This window comes from Solanum pennellii, chromosome 5, assembly GCF_001406875.1.
Source record: "Solanum pennellii chromosome 5, SPENNV200".
NCBI lineage: Eukaryota > Viridiplantae > Streptophyta > Magnoliopsida > Solanales > Solanaceae > Solanum > Solanum pennellii.
Window position 1 is genome coordinate 71196656 of NC_028641.1, and position 22485 is coordinate 71219140.

The 22485-nt window shown below is 35.9% G+C and overlaps 3 protein-coding genes and 1 non-coding gene across 9 annotated transcripts; 3 read left to right on the forward strand and 1 right to left on the reverse strand.

Moving 5' to 3' along the window:
- The first annotated feature begins 2560 nt into the window (after positions 1–2560).
- Positions 2561–16434, forward strand: LOC107018770 (putative threonine aspartase). 6 transcript variants are annotated; one of them, XM_027917372.1, is made up of 11 exons: positions 2561–2811; positions 2997–3047; positions 5138–5258; positions 5426–5510; positions 6034–6115; positions 9671–9797; positions 12668–12834; positions 14391–14590; positions 14798–14918; positions 15027–15131; positions 15769–15901. In XM_027917372.1, the coding sequence occupies exons 1-11, from the start codon at positions 2659–2661 to the stop codon at positions 15787–15789; spliced, it is 1233 nt and encodes a 410-aa protein (XP_027773173.1). In that variant the 5' UTR covers positions 2561–2658; the 3' UTR covers positions 15790–15901. The 6 variants fall into 6 exon arrangements, with proteins under 6 accessions (XP_027773173.1, XP_027773171.1, XP_027773172.1 ...); XM_027917370.1 differs by lacking the exon at positions 15769–15901 and adding an exon at positions 15908–16434 and having other exon boundaries at positions 2565–2811; XM_027917371.1 differs by lacking the exon at positions 15769–15901 and adding an exon at positions 15908–16434 and having other exon boundaries at positions 2567–2811; positions 12671–12834.
- A 926-nt stretch (positions 16435–17360) lies between these two features.
- On the reverse strand, positions 17361–17478 carry LOC114077394. Its single transcript, XR_003578702.1, has one exon. It is a non-coding gene; the product is annotated as a U5 spliceosomal RNA (small nuclear RNA).
- Positions 17479–18391: 913 nt separating this feature from the next.
- LOC107019721 (putative ripening-related protein 1) lies at positions 18392–18952 on the forward strand. The gene has a single exon (XM_027917375.1). It carries the CDS (start codon positions 18392–18394, stop codon positions 18950–18952), a length of 561 nt encoding a protein of 186 aa, XP_027773176.1.
- A 2241-nt stretch (positions 18953–21193) lies between these two features.
- LOC114077206 (putative ripening-related protein 1) lies at positions 21194–21772 on the forward strand. Its single transcript, XM_027916891.1, has one exon. It carries the CDS (start codon positions 21194–21196, stop codon positions 21770–21772), a length of 579 nt encoding a protein of 192 aa, XP_027772692.1.
- Positions 21773–22485: the final 713 nt, after the last annotated feature.

Here is a 22485-nt window from a genome sequence, read left to right on the forward strand (position 1 = left end):
GCTCGCCACTCTCCATTCTCGCTCGCCTCTCTCGCTTTATACACAGAAGTGTATAATTCTGTTTCTGTTTTGTATAAAGCGAGAGAAAATTGTATATACACATGCAAAAATATATATCTTCGTGTTATACACTTAATTATACAATTTACAAACATTTTACTTCAAATATTGCAGAGAAAAAGGTCAACGAATTATACAATTGCGAATTATACAATTGCAGTGAAATACAATTTTCTCTAGCTTTATACAATAGAAGTGTATATATTGTGTTTCTGTTTTTGTATAAAGCGAGAGAAAAACATATATCTTCTTGCTATACACTTAATATTGCAGCGAAATAGGCAGTGAATTATACAATTGTGCATTATACAATTGCAGTGAAATAGGATAGCGAATTATACAATTGCAGCGAAATAGGCTAGCAATTATACAATTTAGGCCAGCGAATTATACACTTGTATATGTATAGCGAATTATACAGTTTTATGTTTGCTATGGAGCGCAATTATGCAAAGTTTGCTATAGCATACAAATATGAATTTTTTGTTTACTATATGTGAAAGTTGCCCAATTTAATTTCTCTTTCATAAATGGGAAAATATATTTAGATTTTATAGATAGATCTAAATTATTATTATTTTTTAAATGTACAAAATTTAATTAAAGTAAAAAAAAAACATAATTTAGATCTTAATTCTTTAAACTAGAAATCAAACTAATTAATTTTGTAAAAATGTATCAAACTTGGTTTAAAATAAGGAATTTAGAACTACATAAGTTATAATATAATTTTATTTAAAAAAATTAAACAAAGACCAAAAATGAAATTTAGACGTAGTTTGTGTAATAATTTTTTTTATTTTATTGTAGCAATTAAAATCTTTTGCATACACATAAAAATAAGAGAAAATTGTATACAATTACAAATTATTAAGAGAAAAGACATAAAATCACCATTGAAGTTGTTTTGATTTTTTAAAAAGACACCTTAACTTTGTGAACGTCCTATTACCCCACAAAAATATTAAATACATTTATAAATAGACCATTTTTACCCATATCAGCATCTATGAAGGTGTGCGTGATGTTCACCCACTTTGACCCATTTTAACTAAATTTAAATATTATTAAGAGTAATCTTATTGAAGAAATCATAATACTAGATCTAATCACATCACAAAGCAAGTTCCATTTAAAAACTCAAAGGAATAACAACAACAAGTTCTGATTGTGCCTTATAAGCGAGAGATGTTGACGGCTCTGCCATTCGACACAAAACCAACAACGATAGATGGAAGAAGAACTTTTCCGGTCACCCGAGCTAAGAAAATGGAAGCTAAACAGTCATCTGGAATATGAGAAGAATAATCAATTCTGCGACATTGAATACATCGTCTATTTCCTTCATTAATGAATACCAGCGGAGAGATGAATTTATACGTTTTTCAACTCCGGCGGCAGTTGAAGCCGATAGACCCATCCACCATTAGAAAAATAAAGATATGTCAGGGTTACTCCCTTTTATGTTCGACTTTTGCGGATGAAGTTGCAATTTTCGAATGAATTTGAAAGCAGACATGAAAATAAACTCAAATTTTTGGGGAAGAAGGTGTATTTTATAATTTAATTAATTAATAGAGAAATTAACTGAAATGTGACATCTTTTAATTGGTTTTGGAAAGCAAATTGTTACACTCACGCGCGTTAGTTGCGTGTTCACAAAACATTTGAAAAAAATGATCAAAATCGTCTATTTACAAAGGTATTTAATACTTTTATGGGGTAATAGGACATCAACAAAGTTAAGGTGTCTTTGTAAAAATTTGAAACAACTTCAGTGTTGATTTTATGTCTTTTCTCAATTATTAATTCACTTAAGTGCTATAACCATGATTTAATTGTAAACCGTAGCAAGGTGTTGTCATTTCGCCTCTCTACCTAAGTTTCTCGCTCACCACTCTCATTTCTCGCAGAGAAGTCTCTCCTGACCTCTCTCAATTTATACAAACAAAAATATATAAAATGCTTTGTGTTTGTATAAAGCAAGAGAAAATTGTACATATAAATATCTTTTCGTTCCCCTTCCTCCCCTTTCCCAGATCTCACTCGCCACTCTGCCAGATCTCGTTCACCAGTCTCACTTGCCTCTCTCACTTTATATAAAACACAAATGTATAAATTTCGTTTGTGTTTGTATAAATCGAAAGAAAATTATATATATAAATACATATATTTTTGTCCTATACACTTGTGATTATACAAATATAGATCTTTCCCTGTCCAATTTTCTTTTTGTCTTTTTTCTCTTTCTCGTTTTATACAAACACAAATTATACAATTAATTCTTTTGTATATGTATATAGCGAAACAAATTATTATATACATTTTAATAGCCATATCAAACTTTAAATGCAATTATATAAACTATAATTATAACATAGAAATATGATTTTTATGTTTGTTGTATATAAAAATTGCGCGATAAATAAATATGATTCTAAATTGCGAAGAAAGATAAGAGAAACAGAGAAAAACAAGATATAAGGGACTAAAATGATCTAACCCCTATACATTAAGGACTATTCTGATAATAATATTTTCAAGGCTTTTTTCTTCCAATTTCCGGTTTGACTACACCGGCGAGCAGAGAAAAGAGTAATGGCCACTGAGGTTACTGACCGGAATCTCTCAACTCCGACATTCTTCGTCGCTGTACACGTCGGCGCTGGATATCACTCGCCGTCGAATGAGAAAGCTCTCCGTTCAGCAATGAAACGTGCGTGTCTCGCTGCCGCTTCCGTTCTCCGAAAGGTCTCTCTCAAATTATGAATAAATTGCTTCATACTTGTTAGTTATGCATGAAAATTGATCGATGTATCGATTCCAATTATATATGTTTTTGATGTTTTAATTCATGGTAAAAAAAAAGATGCTCGGAAGCAACTAACTTAAAATTTCTTTCATATAACTGTGGTTGTGCTGGTTTTTAATATCAGGGCGCTGGTGGATGCATAGACGCTGTAACAGCAGCAATTCAAGTATTGGAGGTACTTCAGTTACTTCATACTTTTTTCCTGAAAACCTTATAGTGGATTCTGTTTTCGACAGTGTTCTTATCGACATCTCAAGGTGATATAATTGTGTTATAGAAACTTGGAAGAATTATGCACAACAGTGATGTTTCCTTTTGGTCAATTTCTTAAGAGGTGAAGAAATTTAGATAAAATATGGTGCTTGTAGGATAAATAAATTCTGGTGGAAAGTTGGTCAGACAAGTTAGCGTTACCATTCTAAAAAAAAAAAGGATGGTAAGACAAGTGCAAAGTTCCTAACTTGACATAAAATAGGTTTAAGTTGTTTCGACATTGATTGTAATGTCTTTGGTCATATCCTGGTTCTGTAAATTGGAGAATAAGCTTTTATAATTTATAAGGGGTTCTCTCAATTTTCATAATTTGTCATCCATGAATCTCAAATAACTTTTACAAGTTCTTCTTTTGAAATTTGTCTCGTGATATTGGTGCCCTGCGGATGGTTGGTGGCATCAACATTAATAAGCAAAGTATTACATTTCCCTGGAAGAGAGAGATTATGCCATTGTTTGATCTCTCCAAGCAATTTCATAGTAAAGAGTTGCTTGGATGGCCTCCTTGGCAAGTGGGCTTCTAGGATTTCAACATGCATGTTTATTGCCTCCATGAAATATGGATCATGTCCCTGATATTTGGGAAAACCATCACAAAAACTATTCCTCTGTTCAAAGTAACTTCAATAGTGTCAAGATTAGCACGCTGGTATCTAATTGAATGTCCTATTTTAAAGTTGCTTTATCATTGAAATGGATAACATTGAAATGGATAACAAGAGCACCGTTTTAGTTAGATCGGGTGCATGTGGACGCACTAGTTACTTTTGATATTTAAAGAATAGATTAAGGACAAACTGGTTTTTGGAAGAGGAAGTGTGTATATACAAGTTTCTAGTTGTATAGTTTACAACGTACCTCTTTTGATAAAACCACATAATTTGTGAGTAGCTCTAAAAAAAGCTGGATAATATTTGGGATAGAGGCACCAGAGTAGTAACAAAATTTACTCTTTTTTTTTTTTTTGAATAAGTAACATTTGTATTATAACTCAGCACTTAGGTAGTGCTAAACCCCTTTACAACAAGTCAATGTATAGCAATATATCAAAGGACTCCCAAAGCATGAGTCTAACACATCTAGGATATTTTCTGCATCTATAGGGGGAGTTCCTTGTACACCAAAAACACAAAAGAAAAATACAATCTGTTTGATTTTCTGTACTGTTCTACGCCTTCTTTGAAACACCTAGCATTCTCTCCTTCCAGATGGTCCACCATATACAAGATGGTATGGTTCTCCAGTAGCTCCTGTGTCTTGCTCCCTTCCCAGCTTTTTCCCACCTAGATAGAGTGTCAACAATCTTGCTAGGCATTGTCCATTGTATGCCTCTGAGATTAATGAAAATCTTCCATAGTTGGTCAGTGATTCAACAATGCAAAAACAAATGTCCCACTGTCTCAGCTGCCTCACCACATAAACAACAGTGCATGACTAAGACAATGTTCCTGTTTCTTAGGTTTTCATGTGTCAAGACAGCTTCTTTTGCTAGCAGCCATGAGAAACATGCCACCTTCAAAGGTCCTTTGGTTCTCCAGATTTGTTTCCATGGCCATATGGAGTTCTGTGCCACTGTCGAGTTGAGAAGTTTGTACCCTGAACTTACTTTGTATACCTTTTGTTGTGCCCATTCCACCATAATCTGTCCACCCTAAGTAACAAAATTTACTTGTAAGTTTACCTTGTATTGAAATGTAATATCATATAAGTTAGTTGCAATTTTTTCCATAGTTGATTGAAGGAGGTGTTCAATTATATGGTTATCAAAAAAAGAAGGTATTCAATTACCAAGCAATGGGGTGAAAAGGGGATGATGCTTGATGAGTCACTTGCGTCAAGTTTGTTCTGCTGTTATATGAGCTTGTAAATGTCGAAATCATATTAAAGTTTGTTATAACTTCTCAAAAAATATTTTTTTGCACAAAATGTCCCATCTTGAAGTCCTAAAATCCCCTTCTAGCATGGAGTGTAGGTGAAGTTATATTCTTGCAGGATGATCCAAATACAAATGCTGGACGGGGTTCAAATTTGACAGAGGATGGTCATGTGGAGTGTGATGCTAGTATTATGGATGGTGATTCTGGAGCATTTGGTGCCGTAGGTGCAGTGCCAGGTATTCTCAGAGCCAATTATCATGTACTTTATTGCTGAAAGTAGAGTCATGCATTGGTGATGTATTCTAAAGTTTGTCGTTATTGCTTTAGAGTTAATACTTCAAATTCTTGTGGCATCAATTTTGTTTACTCTTGCTACATCTTCTGTGAAGTTAACCATTACCAGGTGTCAGAAATGCCATTGAGATTGCTGCTTTGTTGGCCAAGGAACAGATTTCTGGTTCTTCACTGCTTGGACGAATAATTCCAATGTATGCTGACTCTTCTTTAGATGTCTTGTAAATAACTCTATATTGCTTCAATTGATATATCATCAATCCTTTTACTATATTTGGGCAATATGAATACATTATTGGCAAAACATAATTGTCTAAGAATTCAAAGAAATTGGATTTTGCTAAAAAGGTAAGTGGGTCCAATAAACTTTGTGGACTGAAAAAATAATTAAATAGGTGAGAAACGTGTCATTCAATTTGATGCTTCTTTGTTGTAAATTACTCATTGTTCGTTTATATGATAAAAATTGTTTGATGTTCTACCTTATTTATCAAGGTTGGCTACTTTGGTTTCAGATTTTTTTCTTTTTTTGAATTTCAAGGGACCCAGACACTAATTAATGATGAAAAATTGTTTTACAACTCTTGTTCTACTCATTGCTTCCTTCCTTTTTCAAAATTTATTCATAAATAGAAGTCCAGTTCTTTGTCTCTTGGTTTGACTTGTTTCTTCTTCCAACTTTATATTCTAATGAAACTTTTCTGGCCTCCGGTCTAGGTTTTTAGTTGGAGAAGGTGCCCGTGCATGGGCGAAGTCCAAAGGTGTTGTTTTACCATCAACTCTGACAGAGGCTGACGAGGTAGAATACACTCATCTTAACTGTATATTTGTTTTTACTTAGGTGTCATACACAAATAGTAGTTACATTGAATAGAATATGTTGAAGTGTATGACCATCTTATTTAAAATGTTACCAGGTTCAAAACAAAAAAAAAACATCTCATCTAAAAGTTTGAGCTATTAGAGAGAGCACCCTTTTGTTTACTTAATTATATCTTCAACACGGATTCTTCTTTTGATGAGCCAAGCACGTGGAAATGGTATTTAATAATGGGTGCTGCCGTGCTGATTAGATTCGAATCTAGGAACTTTGTTTGGTCTGCTACCATGTTAAAGAAATGGATTTTGTTAGGATTCTTGGAATTTACTCTACTCTAAACTCTGGCTCTCGCCTATATAAAGGGTAATATATTCCCTTGAAGAGACATCTCAAATATCCCTTGATAACTACAGAAGTGTTGTCCTTGTATCAAGGTATATCCAAAAAACGAGTAAAAATAGGTAAGAGGGGGAGGGGTTATTATCCTTTGTTAGTGAGGGCAAGCAACTATTCAATATTATCTACACTCTTACCTTTATCAACCAATTCAATAAAGGTCTTCTTTCTTTCATTGTGACATCTAGATATAGTTGAAAATACTTTTAACTTTAAATTACAATACCCTAGAGTAACTGATACGCTCAAATCATACTTCCCTAAAGAAGTATAAGCGGTTGTATCAAGTAGAGAACCCAATTATTAGGTTGGGGTCGATCCCACGAGGAAAATGGTTTAGACTTAACTTTAATCTACGATTACGTCTATTTAGTCAAGTCCTTTCCGAAAATAGTTAATTAAAGGGGGAGGGGGTTTGTGAAACAAAAATGTTCAATTAATTCTAAGTAAAACAAGTAGCAAGATTAAAATTTGGTGTTTATCAAGCAGTGAGAAAAACTAGGGTATAAGTGTTCACCATATGTTCACAACGCGGTAATCCTAGTTATAACAATTCTTTCCTAGTGTTTTGCATGCAAAGTGATAAGTTATATATCTCTAAATCCTTGGTCTGACATTTAGAGAATTTCACCTCGTACCTTGGTCCGGCTACGTTTGTCTAAGTTACTTAACCTTACCTTTACCTCATATTAAGCATCATATTCGATGTATGACTTAGTTACTACTTCGCACCCATCGATACTAGCCTATTAGATAGTGTCCACTAAATCTATGTTGATAATTCTTTTCCTATTAACTACCTCCTTGGTCCGGCAAGTAGAAATATGGCAAGTTCTAACGCGTGCACTCGTTAAAAAGACTTCTAAAGGAAAGAATTATCAATACATGCAAGAATCTATTCTAGAATTGTTATTTAGCTAGTTTTACCTTGTTAATCACTCATGGTTCCCACAACCCTAGTTGTGGATTTAGTTACCCATGCTTAGAAGATCACAATTCATATTTGTTGAATAATAAATCATGAACTTACTTGAACAAGATTGAAGAAAATCCAGATATTATACTTGAAATAACAAAATTCACTTAAGAATCGATTCCAGAAATTTAAATTAATTCCCAAATTCCAAAGTCAAGTCTCAATAACAAAAGTATGAAAAATAATAAAAAGTCTAACCCCCAAAACAAGGTATTTTACCCTATTTATAATAACAAAGTCCTAAATTAAAAGGAGTTCAAAATAAGGAAAGTTTGTCCCAAAACGCGTCTTCAATCGACGACTCCACAGACGGTCCGTCGACGGACCGTCGACTGCCTCCGTCGGTCAATACTTAGCAACTTCTTCAAGCCTCCAAATCGAACTTTCTCTGATCCCATCGACGGACCAACAACACGGTCCGTCGATGAACTTACGACCCGTCGATGTGTATCGTCGTTCCACACTTAGCTTTTCTCCAACACTGGGTACTGGGGCAGTCTCTGACCACATCGACGACTTGCCAGCACAGTCCGTCGATTAGTCGACGGACCGTCGATCCTTCCGTAGCCTACACTTGGTCAGAATTCCCCGAGTTGCTTCCAAATGCTCGAACCTTCAGTCGACGGTCACCACCTACGGTCCGTCGATGAGACGACGGGCCGTCGATGGCTTCGTGGGTGGTCACTTCTGCATTGATTTCTGCGCAGTCTTTCGCATTTTCGTTTTGGACAATTTTCATGCAAAACATAGATAAACACATTAAAATTACTACAAAAAGGTCCTAGACACACACTAAACTTGGGGAAAAAGCATTGAGAGGCTCTGACGTAGGCCGGGAGGAACTCGGTGCTCCACTAGTGCCCGGGGCAGACTCGATCGGGGTGGTGTCGGTAGGCTCTGAAGCAGCATGATCAGCCCCTTGGGCTTGCTCTACCATATCTGCGAGGTTCTCACCCAATGGCTGCACATCCACTCAGGGCCCTCTATTTGGTGCCGCCTCATTGGCGTCATCCTTGATGAGACCAATGTCCACTGTCCTGGAAGAAGTGTGGAGAAAATCTATGTGCCAAATGGGCACTCCAGCAGCCCTGCACAACTCAAAAATCATACAAGGGAAAGGGTAAGTGGTCGAGGTCTTAAAAGGCCTCTCATGGATGATAGATAGCAACAGCCTCGAAAAATCAATCTCGAACCCGGCGACCATAGCAGCAACTAAGACCGCTCTATCCCACGCAAGTATGTTGTCAGCAGCTGTGGGGAATAGGCGGTGGCGGACCAAAAGCCAGATGAACTTGGCAGCAAACGTGAGGTTGGCCTTCTTGATAAGGCTGTGGGGTCCAGCACCCAGCTGCGCCCTCACGGTCTACGGATATGTGCTGGGCAATCCACCTCTTGGTGGTCTCTCTCAGATCCTTGTTTCGCTGGAAATGACCTTGCTTAATCACGTTCCACCTATAGTCAAACTAGGGGGTAAGGGGGACCCTGTTGGCATCGGTATCTGCACCGAATAAGAAATGGCGAATGGTAGGCAAAGAAATATCCACCTGGCAGCACGGACTCGGACATATGTAAGTGGTGCCTGTTTGACGGGATTAGACCGCCTATCCAAAGAACCCCTAGAGTCGCTACGTAAGAGGTGTAGAACTCTCGCACCAACTCCTCACTGTAGCGTGCCACACTCCTAGCCATTCACTCGAGCTGGTGGCGGGTGAATAGGTCATGTATAGCAGGGACAATGTGTAGACTCCCTGTAAGAACCCACCGCTCAACTGTCAGAGTTCGAGTAATGACCCCCTTATCATTGAGCAGCTTGGCGTCCTTGTATATCTGGTGTTGCCCCTCTACGCACCACAGTATAGGCTGATCAGCAACCGGTGCAGGATCCTCAACAACTTCTTACAATAATTGCATTTTAAGGCTAAAATATTCATAGGCATTCTTCTGCCAGTGCTCCAAATTGAAACTGGAATGCCACTTTGACAGTGGGGAGATATCTATATAATTAGAGGGAAGTGCTTAGCTCCTTTTAAGCTAAAAGGGAGATCTCTTGAATTTTAGTCAAACTAGATGGGTGGTCTATCTAAATATCATATTTTCTTTTGATCAGTATTCTTCCTAGATTTTGGCTTGACGTAAACTATTTATTTGTGATATGGAGACAGTCGCTTGTTACTGAGAAGGCAAGAACCCAATGGAAAAGATACAAAGCAATGCTTGATGATGCCAAAGCTGTAAATGATGCTCCTGACATAAAGTTGACCAATGCTAAGGAGACTAATACAACATCTGGTAAGTTGTAGTATATTGTTACCCAAGGTCTTTCGACTTTGATAAGGCTACTGTATTCCCTATGTTTAATTTTTTTTATTGGATTTCCTCAATGGGACTGTTTATCATGATGTAGAGAAGGCCGATAAGTGGACAAAATTACTTCTTATGTTCCAATTTATCTGACATAATTTTAATGGGACAGAGTTTTTACGATAGAAATGAAGACTTTTGTAATTTTTGGTCTAGAATATGCTATAGCATATATGTGGTTATAAAACTTTTGAAATTGGTGGCCTTTAACATGTCACAAAATTTATGTGGTTATAGAAGCTTCTCATTAAAGGTAAAAAGTTAAGTGTAGAATACGGTGTTTCCATACTTAGAAGTGTCATTCTTTTTGCAACAGACTACAAAGAATCACATAAACTGAAATGGAACGAGTATTATTTTGAGTTCCGATGATCTGACATTCATATTATGAGGTCTCAAATCCCATTTTTTTGCATTTAGTTAACATTAGGTGAATCTTTTTTTAATTTGTTCTTTTGAAAAGGACATTAGGCAAATCCTAAACCCTCTAGTAAGTATTGTCCTTAGAAGCTATTACTTTGTGCTCATATACAAGGTTGTATTTTTTCAGTACATGAAATATTCCCCTGTACAGTTTGCAGAGTCTAAATGATATCCTCTATGGAATCATCAAAGTAATCTTGTGCATTAGGCTACTTGTCGACCATGTTAGTTACTATACTATCTTTGACATAATTGATATCTCCAGTAGACTGAACTAACTGGAGATGCATTTCCTCTGATTGTGCATTTTTGTCATTGGGATCGACTCGAATCTTCTGCAAGCTACTTATTTTACTTCAGGGACATGTATATATATTTATATATATGTGCATTTTACTTTATTATATATGTTCTTAGTTAACTAGGTTCGCACAAAATAAAATGCTTCCGCATAAGCACTATTTTCTTACAGAGGTTCAAATGAGGTGGCTTGACTATTACCAGAGCTGAGGAGATGGGGAGAAGTTGATGGCGATGGGGCTTAAAGGACGCGTCTTGCATTAGGGAAGTAGCTAGAGAGGTGTTTGGGGTCTCAAGGGGTAACTTTGATGGACACCAAGCATCAACTCTTACCTCATTTCTATTTGCCTTGGTGATGGATGAACTGACACAACATAGTAAGGGGAAGTGTCACGTTGTATGTTATTTGCAGTTGATATAACATTGATCGGCGAGACACGCAGCGGATAAACGATAGGCTGGAGGTCTAGAGATAGACCTGGAGTCTAAAGCCTTTAGATTGATCAAGATTAAGACATAGTACTTAGGGATCGTTTGGTTTGAAGACAAGTGATGCTGAGATTAGTTATGTTGAGTTTAGTTATGTTGGGTTAGTTATGTGGAGTTTAGTTTTTCTGCTATTTTTTCTTATTGGATGCTTGGTTTATTGTATTAAAAATAAGATGTCTTGCATAATTTCTTAGAAGTCTTTTTTTTTGAAAAAAAAATATCTCCACCTTATTTAGTAGAAAAAGGGTTTGAGGAACCTCGGGAGTATTTTTGTCATTTTCATTGTTTTATCTTGGGATAACTAATCCTAGTACTATTAATCCACTCTATGGCAAGGATCACTTATTCGAGTAATAACTAATTTTGGTATAAGTTATGCCATGATTAGTAACTAAACAAGAGATAAAACAGTACTAATTTTTTTATCCAGGGACAATCTATGATTGTCCAACAACCCAAACAAACCCGGGTGCAAGTTGAGTGGCGCAATTCACGTGGCAGATATAGGAGTAAGGATTGATACTTGAGTCATCTCCAAGAGAGGAAGTTTTATGTATTTTGGGTCAATATTCCAAGGAATTGAGGAGATTGACAATGATGTTACACATCATATTGGAGTGAGATCGATGAAATGGAGGTTCGGATCCTTGTTCTGTGTGATAAGAATGTGCCGCCGCCAAGATTTAAAGGTTAAGTTCTATAAAGTGGTTGCCAAGGCATCTATAATGTATGTGTGTGTGTGGTGGGAGGGTGGGTTGTCTAATCAAGAACTCACATGTCCAGAAGATGAAAATAGCAGAAATGAGGATGTTGTGATGGAGATGTGGCATACTTGGAGAGATATGATTAGGAATGAAGATATTCGTACAAGGTGGTAGTGACCTCCCTGATGGACAAGATAAGGGAGGCAAAATTGAGATGGGCCGGGCTTGTTAAGAGGAGAGGCATGAATGCCCTAGTGAGGAAATGTGAGAGGTTGACAATGGTGGGTATTGGAAGAGGTAAAGGTAACTGAAGAAGTATTGGGAAGAGGTGATTAGACAAGACATGGCACACCTGCAGCTTACTGAGGAGATGACCCTATATAGGAGGATATGGAGGTCGAAGATCTAGGTAGTAGGTAGTGGAACGTTGTCTGGTTCCCTTATCAGTATTGCTGTTATTACTCTTCTACTATTTTATTCTTCAATTTTATTATTACCTTGTTGCGTCCTTACCGTATTATTTGTTGTCGCTACTATTCTCTTCTTATTTTGTTTTTAGCTATCTTCTTCACTTTCTGTTTTTCTTTTTCGGTACTTGATTTTTGATATGTTTTACTTGAGCTGAGGGTCTAGCGTAAACAACCTCTCTAACTTCACAAGGTAGGGGCATGGCTGCTGGCGTACACACTGCTCTTCCCAAATGCCACTTGTGGGACTACACTAGTGTTTTTGTTGTTTAACAATATTTTCTTGTTGGCTGGTTCATCTTGGTTTTCCAGTACTTATCATTGTGAGAAAATATTAGTATATTGTTAATTACTTGTTACCCTCTCCCTCTTCCCTATGTATGTGTGTCTCATACATGTGCATTTTTCTTAAAAGTAGAGAGCCAACCATCTGATCAATTCAGGGGAGATGGAGTGGGTGACCAAATCTCCTTGCTCAATGCATTAGATGAAGACTTAATTTCAGACACTGTTGGGGTTATCTGTCTCGATTCGAAAGGACATATGGCTTGTGGAAGCTCTAGCGGTGGGATAGCACTGAAGGTGATAAAACTAGAAATGATTTTTAATTTCTGTCTAATTGTGTAATAAATTTGAGGGTCTTGCGTTAGGTGTTTCTCTGCCCAACCTCTGATCTTTTCTTGTATACATGTGCATGTTGTGAATGAATTTAATACACTTGAAGGTTTCAAAATCTGAAGGATTGTGACTAGTGCAGTTTTATCTGGGTGTTAGTTACTTCAATTGGTGGTGGTTGTCCTGAATTCAGGCTTTAAATTTATGTGATGAAGATTATGAATTCAAGATTATCCTCAGTTCTTTAATCAGTAAGATTATCGTAAGTTATAATTAGAGCCTGAATATGGCTGACACTGTTGTTTGGACCTGGAAAGTAGAAAATTCTCATTCTGTCATAATATAAGTTGAAGTTCGTTATTGACACAACTGCAATTCTTGAAAAGGGGTGTTGCATTTGTCAATGCACATGCCTTTTGGGAAAGAACCAGCTATCCCTATTGATTTCTTGGTAATTCTAACAAGACAGAATTGTCTGTTGATTAACATTTTCAGGCAGTCTCTTCTCCTACTATGTTGAATTTTAAAGGTCTTGTCTATCCAAGGACTTCCATCAAAGAACAAACACAAGTTTTGGTCAAACAACATAACTATGTCCCACCCTCAAGCTAATTGGTGTATCCTCTAGAAAAATGGAGGAAGAAAGATACAGTTCACCCTTATTAATATATATAAGAGTTGACAGTGGTGGATAGTGAACGTAGGGCCGTGGAAGCTAAGTGCTAACAACACTGAGATCCTTGAAGTTCTTTATTTCTATCTAGATAATACAAATATTTTCCAATCTTCTATATCTCCGCTGCTTCTATTAAAACTTCTTAGTACTGTTTAGAAGGTATTACTGTGTGTAAATTACAGTTATTGCTGTTGGAACAAGTATAATATACACATATTTTCCCATCTTGTATACTTCCGCTGCTTCTATTAAACTTCTCAGTATTGTTTAGATATTATTGTGTATAATTAGCCTTATGATTTCGCTGGATATTGAGAAACTTTACAATGCCAATTGTTTGTGGCCTGAATTCTTCCTTTTGGTTCGATATGACTAGTTGGCCTTATCATGTTCATCCATTAAATGATCGTTTTCTCTTACCCTCCTCTCATTTCTTCTTCATAGTTCTTCTGCATATCCTTTTCCTCCACTTGATTCTCTGCTCATAATGGACAGCTTGAAAGGCTTATATAATACTGTCTTTAAAGCACCATTTAACTGAATATTGAAAAACTAATATATTATTGAAGGAAGCAGAAGTTGCATCACAGTGTTGGTTTCGTCCAAGATGTTTGCTTCTGGTTGACCTTTGGTTTCTCTTTTCCTTGCACTATTCGTACAATCTTCTTGGAGTGTACAGTTTTCTTGCTTTCACTGTCTATTATTTTCTTTTGCCTTCTAATTTTTGTGAAACTTTCCCTTGTTCCAAATTTTATTGTATTTGCAAGAGCAGAGGTCTTTTCTTCTTTCTTATATTGAGTTGATAAGTTCTTTGGATTGCTTATTTCAATCTTTAAACTTATAACAGGTAAGTGGGCGTGTAGGTCTAGCAGCAATGTATGGTTCCGGTTGTTGGGCATCGTCAAGGGGACCTTTTGGAGCTCCATTTATAGTGGGATGCTGTGTCAGTGGTGCTGGAGAGTACCTAATGAAAGGATTTGCTGCTCGGGAATGCTGTATCTCATCATCACTGTATGCTTTCCATGTCTCTGAGATACCTGCTTTCCCGTTTGTCCTCGTTACCTTTTCTCCTTATTATTAGTTATTGACAATATGGTGGTTGAAGTCCTATATCGTGGACAAAATTTTACCTGCAAAATCCATGAATTTTACTGAAAATTAGTGTTGATTGTTAAATTTGTGAACTTGAACAAACATATATTCCATCTCGCTTTTTGCGCTTGAAATTTTGTACTTGCATGTTTCCTTCTGCAGGTCTCAAGCTGGTCCATCTTCTGCCTGTAAAAAGGTTTTGCAGACTATTCAAGAAAATAGCCAATGCAGTGTTGACCGAAGTGCTGGATTCCTTCTAGTTCAAGCAGAGCCTCCAAGACTGGTAAGACTGTTCCAGTGTTCCCTTATCTTTCTCTTTTCTCATGCTTTTTATCTTTAAGGGAAGAAAATAAAGGAACTTCCACATTGGCTGGCAATCCATTGTCCATAGGTTGGGGGCAGTTTGGCTAGGCTGGAAGCTGTTGAGATTGCAGCTGTATATTCTTCCTCGTCCTTTGGAATAGGTTATTTTGGCAGCTCTATGGATATGCCCAAGGTATCATATGTCTGCATTTTCTCACGTTTTATGCAACATACGATGATTTCTGTGTTTAAACTGATGGTACCTCAAGTTAAATAATTCTCTCTATCTATCTTTCTTTCTCTGTGTGTGTGTGTTTGGGAGGGGAGTAAAGGCAGGAGCATCTGCATGACAATGGACAATGTTGCTTTAATGACAAATAAGATTAATTAGGAGGAAGTTGGCTTATGGTCAAAGTTGATCACCGAAAATATTGATAACTTATTTACTTTGTCATTGTTCATATTCTTGTTTCATTTTTAGGAGAATCCCATCCATTAGACAAATATCTGCTTAATAGTTGGAAAACACGAGAGATTAATTATTCATATATACTTTTTTGAGTTATACAATACTTTGGCTTTTATCAAAATTCGTTAGTAATAAGACCAGCTGCCAATCTTGGAGCTTAATCAATTGAACCTAGAGAACTAAAGCTCGAGCCTTAAACTTGGTAATGAGATTCAAAGATGATAATATACCTGTTTGTTCGCTTATCATATAATGATTTGCATATAAATCGTTATAATTGATTAGTTAAAAGGAATAATAGCCATTGCTTAAATCTAGCTTTTGTGTTGATATGCTGAGGAGAAGGCTTTCAATATTGCAGATCTCACACAACTTGTGCTGATTCTGTTCTTTAACATACTATTTTTGACTGCTGCTGCTGCTGCAAAATGTCACTGCACGAGTTATCACTCAACATTAACTTCGACCATCAATGTAGTTATCATTGTGATCTTCTACAGGTTTCAGTGCTTAGGAGTAAAAAACAGCAAAATAAAGCTGGAATTGATGAGTTTGCTGCACGGATTAATCTCGTCTCCAAGGAACAGTAGTGTTGCAGCAGGAGTTGTCAATTCGACAAAAGACTTGCCATTTCAATGGCATCCATCATCAGTTGAACTAATCATCCAAGATACGTCTGAGACCGATAGACTTGCAGTTGAAGGAACGTAGTTGAGCCAAAAGCTAAGAGAGGAATAACTCGAGTTTTTATTTCATATGGAAAAGGGTCTCCTTTTGGGATGAAGAGTTAATGAGGTTTGCCTCATTTACACAAAAAGCTAAAAAAATACTTGATTTGACATTTGTAATCTGGTTGTGTGTTGCAAAGAAGAGAGAAAATTTGCCAAATAATGGACAATGGTTTTGACAGGAGAAAGAAATGTTTATTTAACTTAGTTGTCCATTTTTGAAAAGTGGAAAAAAATGTTGAATTTTAAGTAATAATTAGTGAAAGCTGAAGGACACAATCATAAATTATTTTAGCTTACACATAGGCCCCTGGATATAGAAGTCAAAACTTGTACCCAGGAAATGAACCTTAGTTTTTCTTCTTCTATCTTAGATATAGAGGTGTTTATGGTTCAATTTGGGTAAAATGATAGTCACTTTACAGGTCATTATATAATTAATGAATGCATCGTCAAAATTTGACAAGCAAAAAGCAACTAGAGTACTGAATAAAATTATTGTTTCGTCAAATTCCAACCACATCCAATCATTTAAAGCCCAATGCCAAGTCACCAAGAATTTTTACTCCACTTGTTAATTTTAGTTTGTTACTCGCAAGTCGTAAACATGTTTTGAATAACTTTTCAAATGAAAAATTATGCAGCAAATATTTAGCCTTATCTTGCTCTGCCTATCCTCCTACTTCTTTGGGGTCATAGAAAGATACGAACTGCCTACTTTTTAAAGGGTTGGTGTGGCATTAGATTGTTGAAAATGAAAGCGGTTTGTCCTACTAATAAAACACAGGGCGGCAAACGGAACTAAGAGCTGCTCAAGGCACCACCAGCCCTTGGCACAACGATCAGATCAAGCACGATATTATTTTCAATTCATTTTTGAAGCCATGGGCATCGGTCCGGTACTAGCCATAGTTTAAGAAAAACGTATTACATGGCTACAATTCATTCAATTATTGTGATTCGCTAGTTTCTTGTATATACTTCATTATGGAAGTTTCGTAATACCTTATTGTATATTGACCAACGAAATACTGAAAAACTCCTAATGTATAAAGAGATCTGTCTATACCTACCTCATTGTATATATTGACAGTAACCAAAACTAAAACTATTGAGTCTAAATATGTGTATTATCTTTGCTTCTTTTTAAAATTCGAAGTTACGGTTTTACCACAATTCCCTTGCATTGGGTTATTTATAAAAAGTTAAAACTAGAATTGTAGGGGGCTCTCAAGAAATGAGAACTCCTCCAAAAATTGGTGTATGCCACTAAATGCAACGCACACACGGTATTCTTTAGTAAAAGGCGAAAGAATAGTTCGCTTTGTGCTCACTGCGTGGCTGCGTAGGTTTATCTTCTGTATTAGTGATGCATTTTGTATTGTACATTAAGTTTGGATTCACCTTCTATTACCAATGTGGTACTTTACCTATAAAAGGGAAGAAAACAAAAAAATTATGTTAGATTAAATAAAATGAATAATTTCAAATCTAACACAAGTTATAAAATATTAATACTAATTTTTAGGGGTTAAGATTATGTTGTACATTTTGAATTTTGCTAAACCGTAACGACATACAACTACATAATCAATGTAATCTACAAGAAACAAAAAAACTTAATGTGTAACAGTAAAATTAATCAAGAGTGAATGTGATAAAATCGATATCTCCATCATTTTGTTAAAAGATTATAACTTCTCTTGTGCGGCCGTTACAAAGATTCCTATATGCATGACTTTTCTCATGACAAAAAGACAACAAAATCTAGTCTCCATCATGTTAACTAAGTTGCCCCAAGGCATTTGTCTTTGTGCTCTCGTCCGCAGACTTCTCGTGGATAGTCGATGCTGACATAACACACAAATTTTAGAGATGTCTAGATGATTATTTGGTAAGTTAGAGTGTTCATCGACTTATACAGTAGAGACGAGTTAACGTGTATAGATGTGTAATCAGAGTGTTTACTTACTAGAGAACAAATTTGAGTGCCTTGTTTATGTCTTGTAGCCAAAAATAACCCCAACACAAATTCAACTTTGTTGTTACCTTGTTAGATAAAAACCAAGCATCTTCAATAAAACAAGTTAAAAATTCTCTTGGGAGATCACGAATTAACCATTAATAATTTATCCATACACCAACATTTGTCACACTATAAATAGTTCTCACCAACATAAATTATACCACTAGACAGAACGTCTAACGGTCTTTTATTAACACTCACCAAACACAACTCAAACAAAGACATAAAAAATGAAGATGAACACTAGTCCAAAAGTTTCCATTCTCATCATCCTCACACTAATTTCATGTGCCATAGCACAACCTTCGTCGTGCAACCCTAGTGGGAAGATTGAAGGCATAAAACCACCACCAGGGAAATGCAAAATAGGCTATCAGTCAGAATGTTGCAAGCCTGGAAAGTCGTACACAACTTACAAGTGCTCGCCTTCCATTTCAGGCAAGACGAAAGCAGTTCTAACTATCAACAGTTTCCAAAAAGGCGGTGATGGTGGTGGAAAATCCGAATGTGACAACAAGTACCATTCAGATAACACACCGGTGGTTGCACTCTCAACAGGTTGGTTCAGTGGCGAAAAGAGGTGTATGCAGAACATAACAATTTATGGGAACGGTAGGAAAACGAATGCTATGGTTGTCGATGAGTGTGATTCCACAATGGGATGTGACGATGTTCATGACTATCAACCACCCTGTGCTAACAACATTGTTGACGCGTCCAAAGCTGTTTGGAAGGCATTAGGAGTACCTAAGAAGCAATGGGGAGAACTTGATATATTCTGGTCTGATTAATGAACATGATCTACATATGAATTAAGGTTATAGAACTAAGTAAATAAAAGTCCGTCCCCTGATATGGATCTAGTTATGAGACGTTGTAAGATGAAATCAGATGTTTTCCTCTTACGACCTGTAATGTTGATTTGTTAAGAGAGACCCTTCAATCTCTCGAGTCAAAGTACTCAATAATTGAATACAAATTACTTCAAATGCAATATTTGTGGATTAACGCCAACCACCTAATAACAAGAAAAAAACTTCCTACTACTACTGAAATGAGAAGGTCGAGGAATAACCTCCCTTACTGCTATATCTGCTACAATGAAATAGGAAAACATAATTAAAATCGGTAAGCTAAAGTAATCTACTTTTTGATTTCTTTAAATTTTTCATTGCTAATAGAGAATGAGAAACAGAGTCTATTGATAACAGAGGGCAATGTAAAAGGTATAAATTTCAAATGAACATCCGGGTCACTCTTACTAGCTCGGCTGGGAGTAGACGGGCTAATTGGGTGTTTAGTTACTAGGGCTAGGAGCCCGACTTCCACTTCTTGGGTTTGGATTCATAGTACTTCACTCTCAGTAGATTTAGCTATTCTGTGTACTAGTTGGACTTATGGGATCCGTTCGGGTCTTATTTAAACTTGTGCATGATTGTACTTTATAGACTTATAGGGGCCAGTTAGATTTAGTTTATCTATACTTTAGATTTACTATTGATACACTGTGTGTTTTCTTTCGTATCTGCTTTGATATGTTTGTGTCTAGATTCTATTTTTTCATACTGCTTTTACCTTTCTTGCTCAATTGACCTATTATGCTAACTGAGTACCTTTGTTTTAGTACTCGAACGTTGAGGTTCAAAATTGTTACAAGATCATCATATTAGTAGCCTACATATACATAGACAAAATGTAGCTAGTAATAATGCTATTACATGTTAAAATTTGCCTATGCAAATGCCACAAAATTAGACATGAAAATAAAATTTCTCATGTTATTGTATGAACATATTTACCTCCCTATTCAAGTTCAATAAGCACTAGAAATGTACTCATATTCAACGGTGTGTGACCTAGTGATCAATGAGGAGAAACAACAATCATAAGGTCTCAAGTTCAAATACCAATAGAGAAAAAAGAAAAAAAATACTAGGTGAATTCTTTCTATCTACGTAAGCCTCTTTAGTGCGGCAAAACTAATATAACAAGAGAAAAAGAGTTCAAATAAATCCCTATCATCGAAAAATTATACTTTGCAAATAGAACAAAAAATAAAATAAAAATTTAGTACATATAAAGTATTAATATTTGATTGACATAAAAAATTCAGATATAGTTATCAAGCTGGTCCAAAAATTGTTTTAGGTCACAAGCTTGAATCCCTACTTTAACATTTTCATATCTTTTATGAAAATATATAGTCCTCCTTGTACAAAATCTTGTTCCTTCACTATTTTCCTCAGATAAATGTGCTCGTGAGAGATAGTAGGCATCAAAAGAAATAATCAACGTTGTGCAAGCTGACCTAATACCATCATCATTAAAACGTAAAAAAGACTCTAAATGTAACTCTCGATCCAACTAATTTTAAAAAAGGAAAAAAATATGCCCTTGTCTCACATCTTTATCTTCTTCCCTATATAGGTACAGTTTAATTGGTTGAATGCAGATTCAACAATTTTTTTGTTAAATATGCTTATTGGTGGAAATTTTAATAGCGTGGTGTCTTAGTTAAGCTGATTGAGACTATCAATGTTTCCAAATTTGTTTTTGGATCAAATTTTGTTGTCATGTAAAAATTTCATATGCCAATAGGAATATTTGTACGGCTACAACACAAAACAAAGTTATATTGATGAAGACATCAATTTTATAAGGGCCATTTTGTTTAACATATACTCACTCCCCTCCGTTCCTTTTTAATTGTTATATCGCACTTTTCAAGAGTCAATTTGACTAACTGTCAAAGCTAAATTAGATTATATTATAAAAAAATTGGATATTCAAAAACTATACAGAAAGTACTAAAAATTATGTTTTTAGTCAAGTCAAAATTTGATTATGAGAAAGAAAATTGTGACAAGTAAAAGGGAACGCTGAGAGTATATATACAACAAGCTTAGAGGAATAAATGGGATATTTGAACACAAGGTTGGAGTTTTATGTAATCAAACTTTATATAGACTAATAAACCATCTCCCAAATACTACCAAAAACAAAACATTTTCTAATTAAGAGAAAATTTGATCATGAAGAACATTAGATTGTGTACTAAATCTCTTATTGTGTTGCTAATTCTTTCAACTATTTGTAGTTTTTCAGAGTCAAGATTGCAAATTTGCATGCCCAGTAGCAAGATTAAGGCAAAAAAGCCACTCAACGGGCATTGTAACATAGAAGAAGATGACATATGTTGCATCAAAGACAAAATATACACTACTTACAAATGTTCACCTCAAGTGTCTAGCAAGACCAAAGCAATTCTCACATTGAATAGTTTCGAAAAGGGTGGAGATGGAGACGGAGACGGACCATCAAAATGTGATAACAAGTATCATTCTGATGATACACATGTTGTAGCTCTTTCAACGGGTTGGTACAATGGAGGAGGGAGATGTCTAAGAAACATAACGATAAATGGTAATGGAAGAAGCGTAAATGCCATGGTTGTGGATGAATGTGATTCAACTATGGGTTGTGATGAGAAACATGATTATCAACCACCATGTCAAAACAACCTTGTTATCGCTTCACAAGGCGTTTGGAGAGCCTTACGTGTGCCTATAAACGAATGGGGTGAGTTGGACATAACTTGGTTCGATGAATAGATGCAGAGGTAGATCCAGAATTTGAAATTGTATTAATGGTTTGTCTAACTTTATTATATTTACTCAACACCAAAAAAACATTTATTATATTAATCATGGTTATGTAACTTGTTGAAGCACTATAGTGACTAATTAACAGTCAAATTACAAGTAGTATTTGTGTTCTTAAATAAATATTGAAGCTCAATTAACAACTTTTTTCTCTGTTTATGAGAAGATCATTTATTTTGATATTTACCCATGGACTCTGTTTCTCACTCTCTGATAGGCAGAGTTTTAAACAGTGCTGATTTGATTGAACTCAAAAGGAGGTTCATTGTGAAACTTGACTTAGGTAAATTCTAGGTTGGGATTAGTGGCGGATCCAGAATTTCCATTAAGGGGGTTCGAGAAAAAAGTAGTGCTTAAGATTTGAGGTATGAACCCTTCAACCACTAAGTTAACCTCTAAGTCCACCCCTGGTCGGGATGTTAGGAGTCATATAAGGCCAAGTTCAGAATTGTTAAATTAGGCCTTGGGCCCCATTAACTAACTCAAACCCCCAAAGCTATCTCAACGGGAGGAGGATTGCCCAAGCCATATAAGGAGTCCACTCATCTCATTAACTACCAATGCGGGACTATTTGCTTTTAACACCCACCTCACGCGATGTGCTTAGCATCTGGTGTGTGAACAATTTTTTATTTTTTGAACCCCAACATTGGGTGAGATGG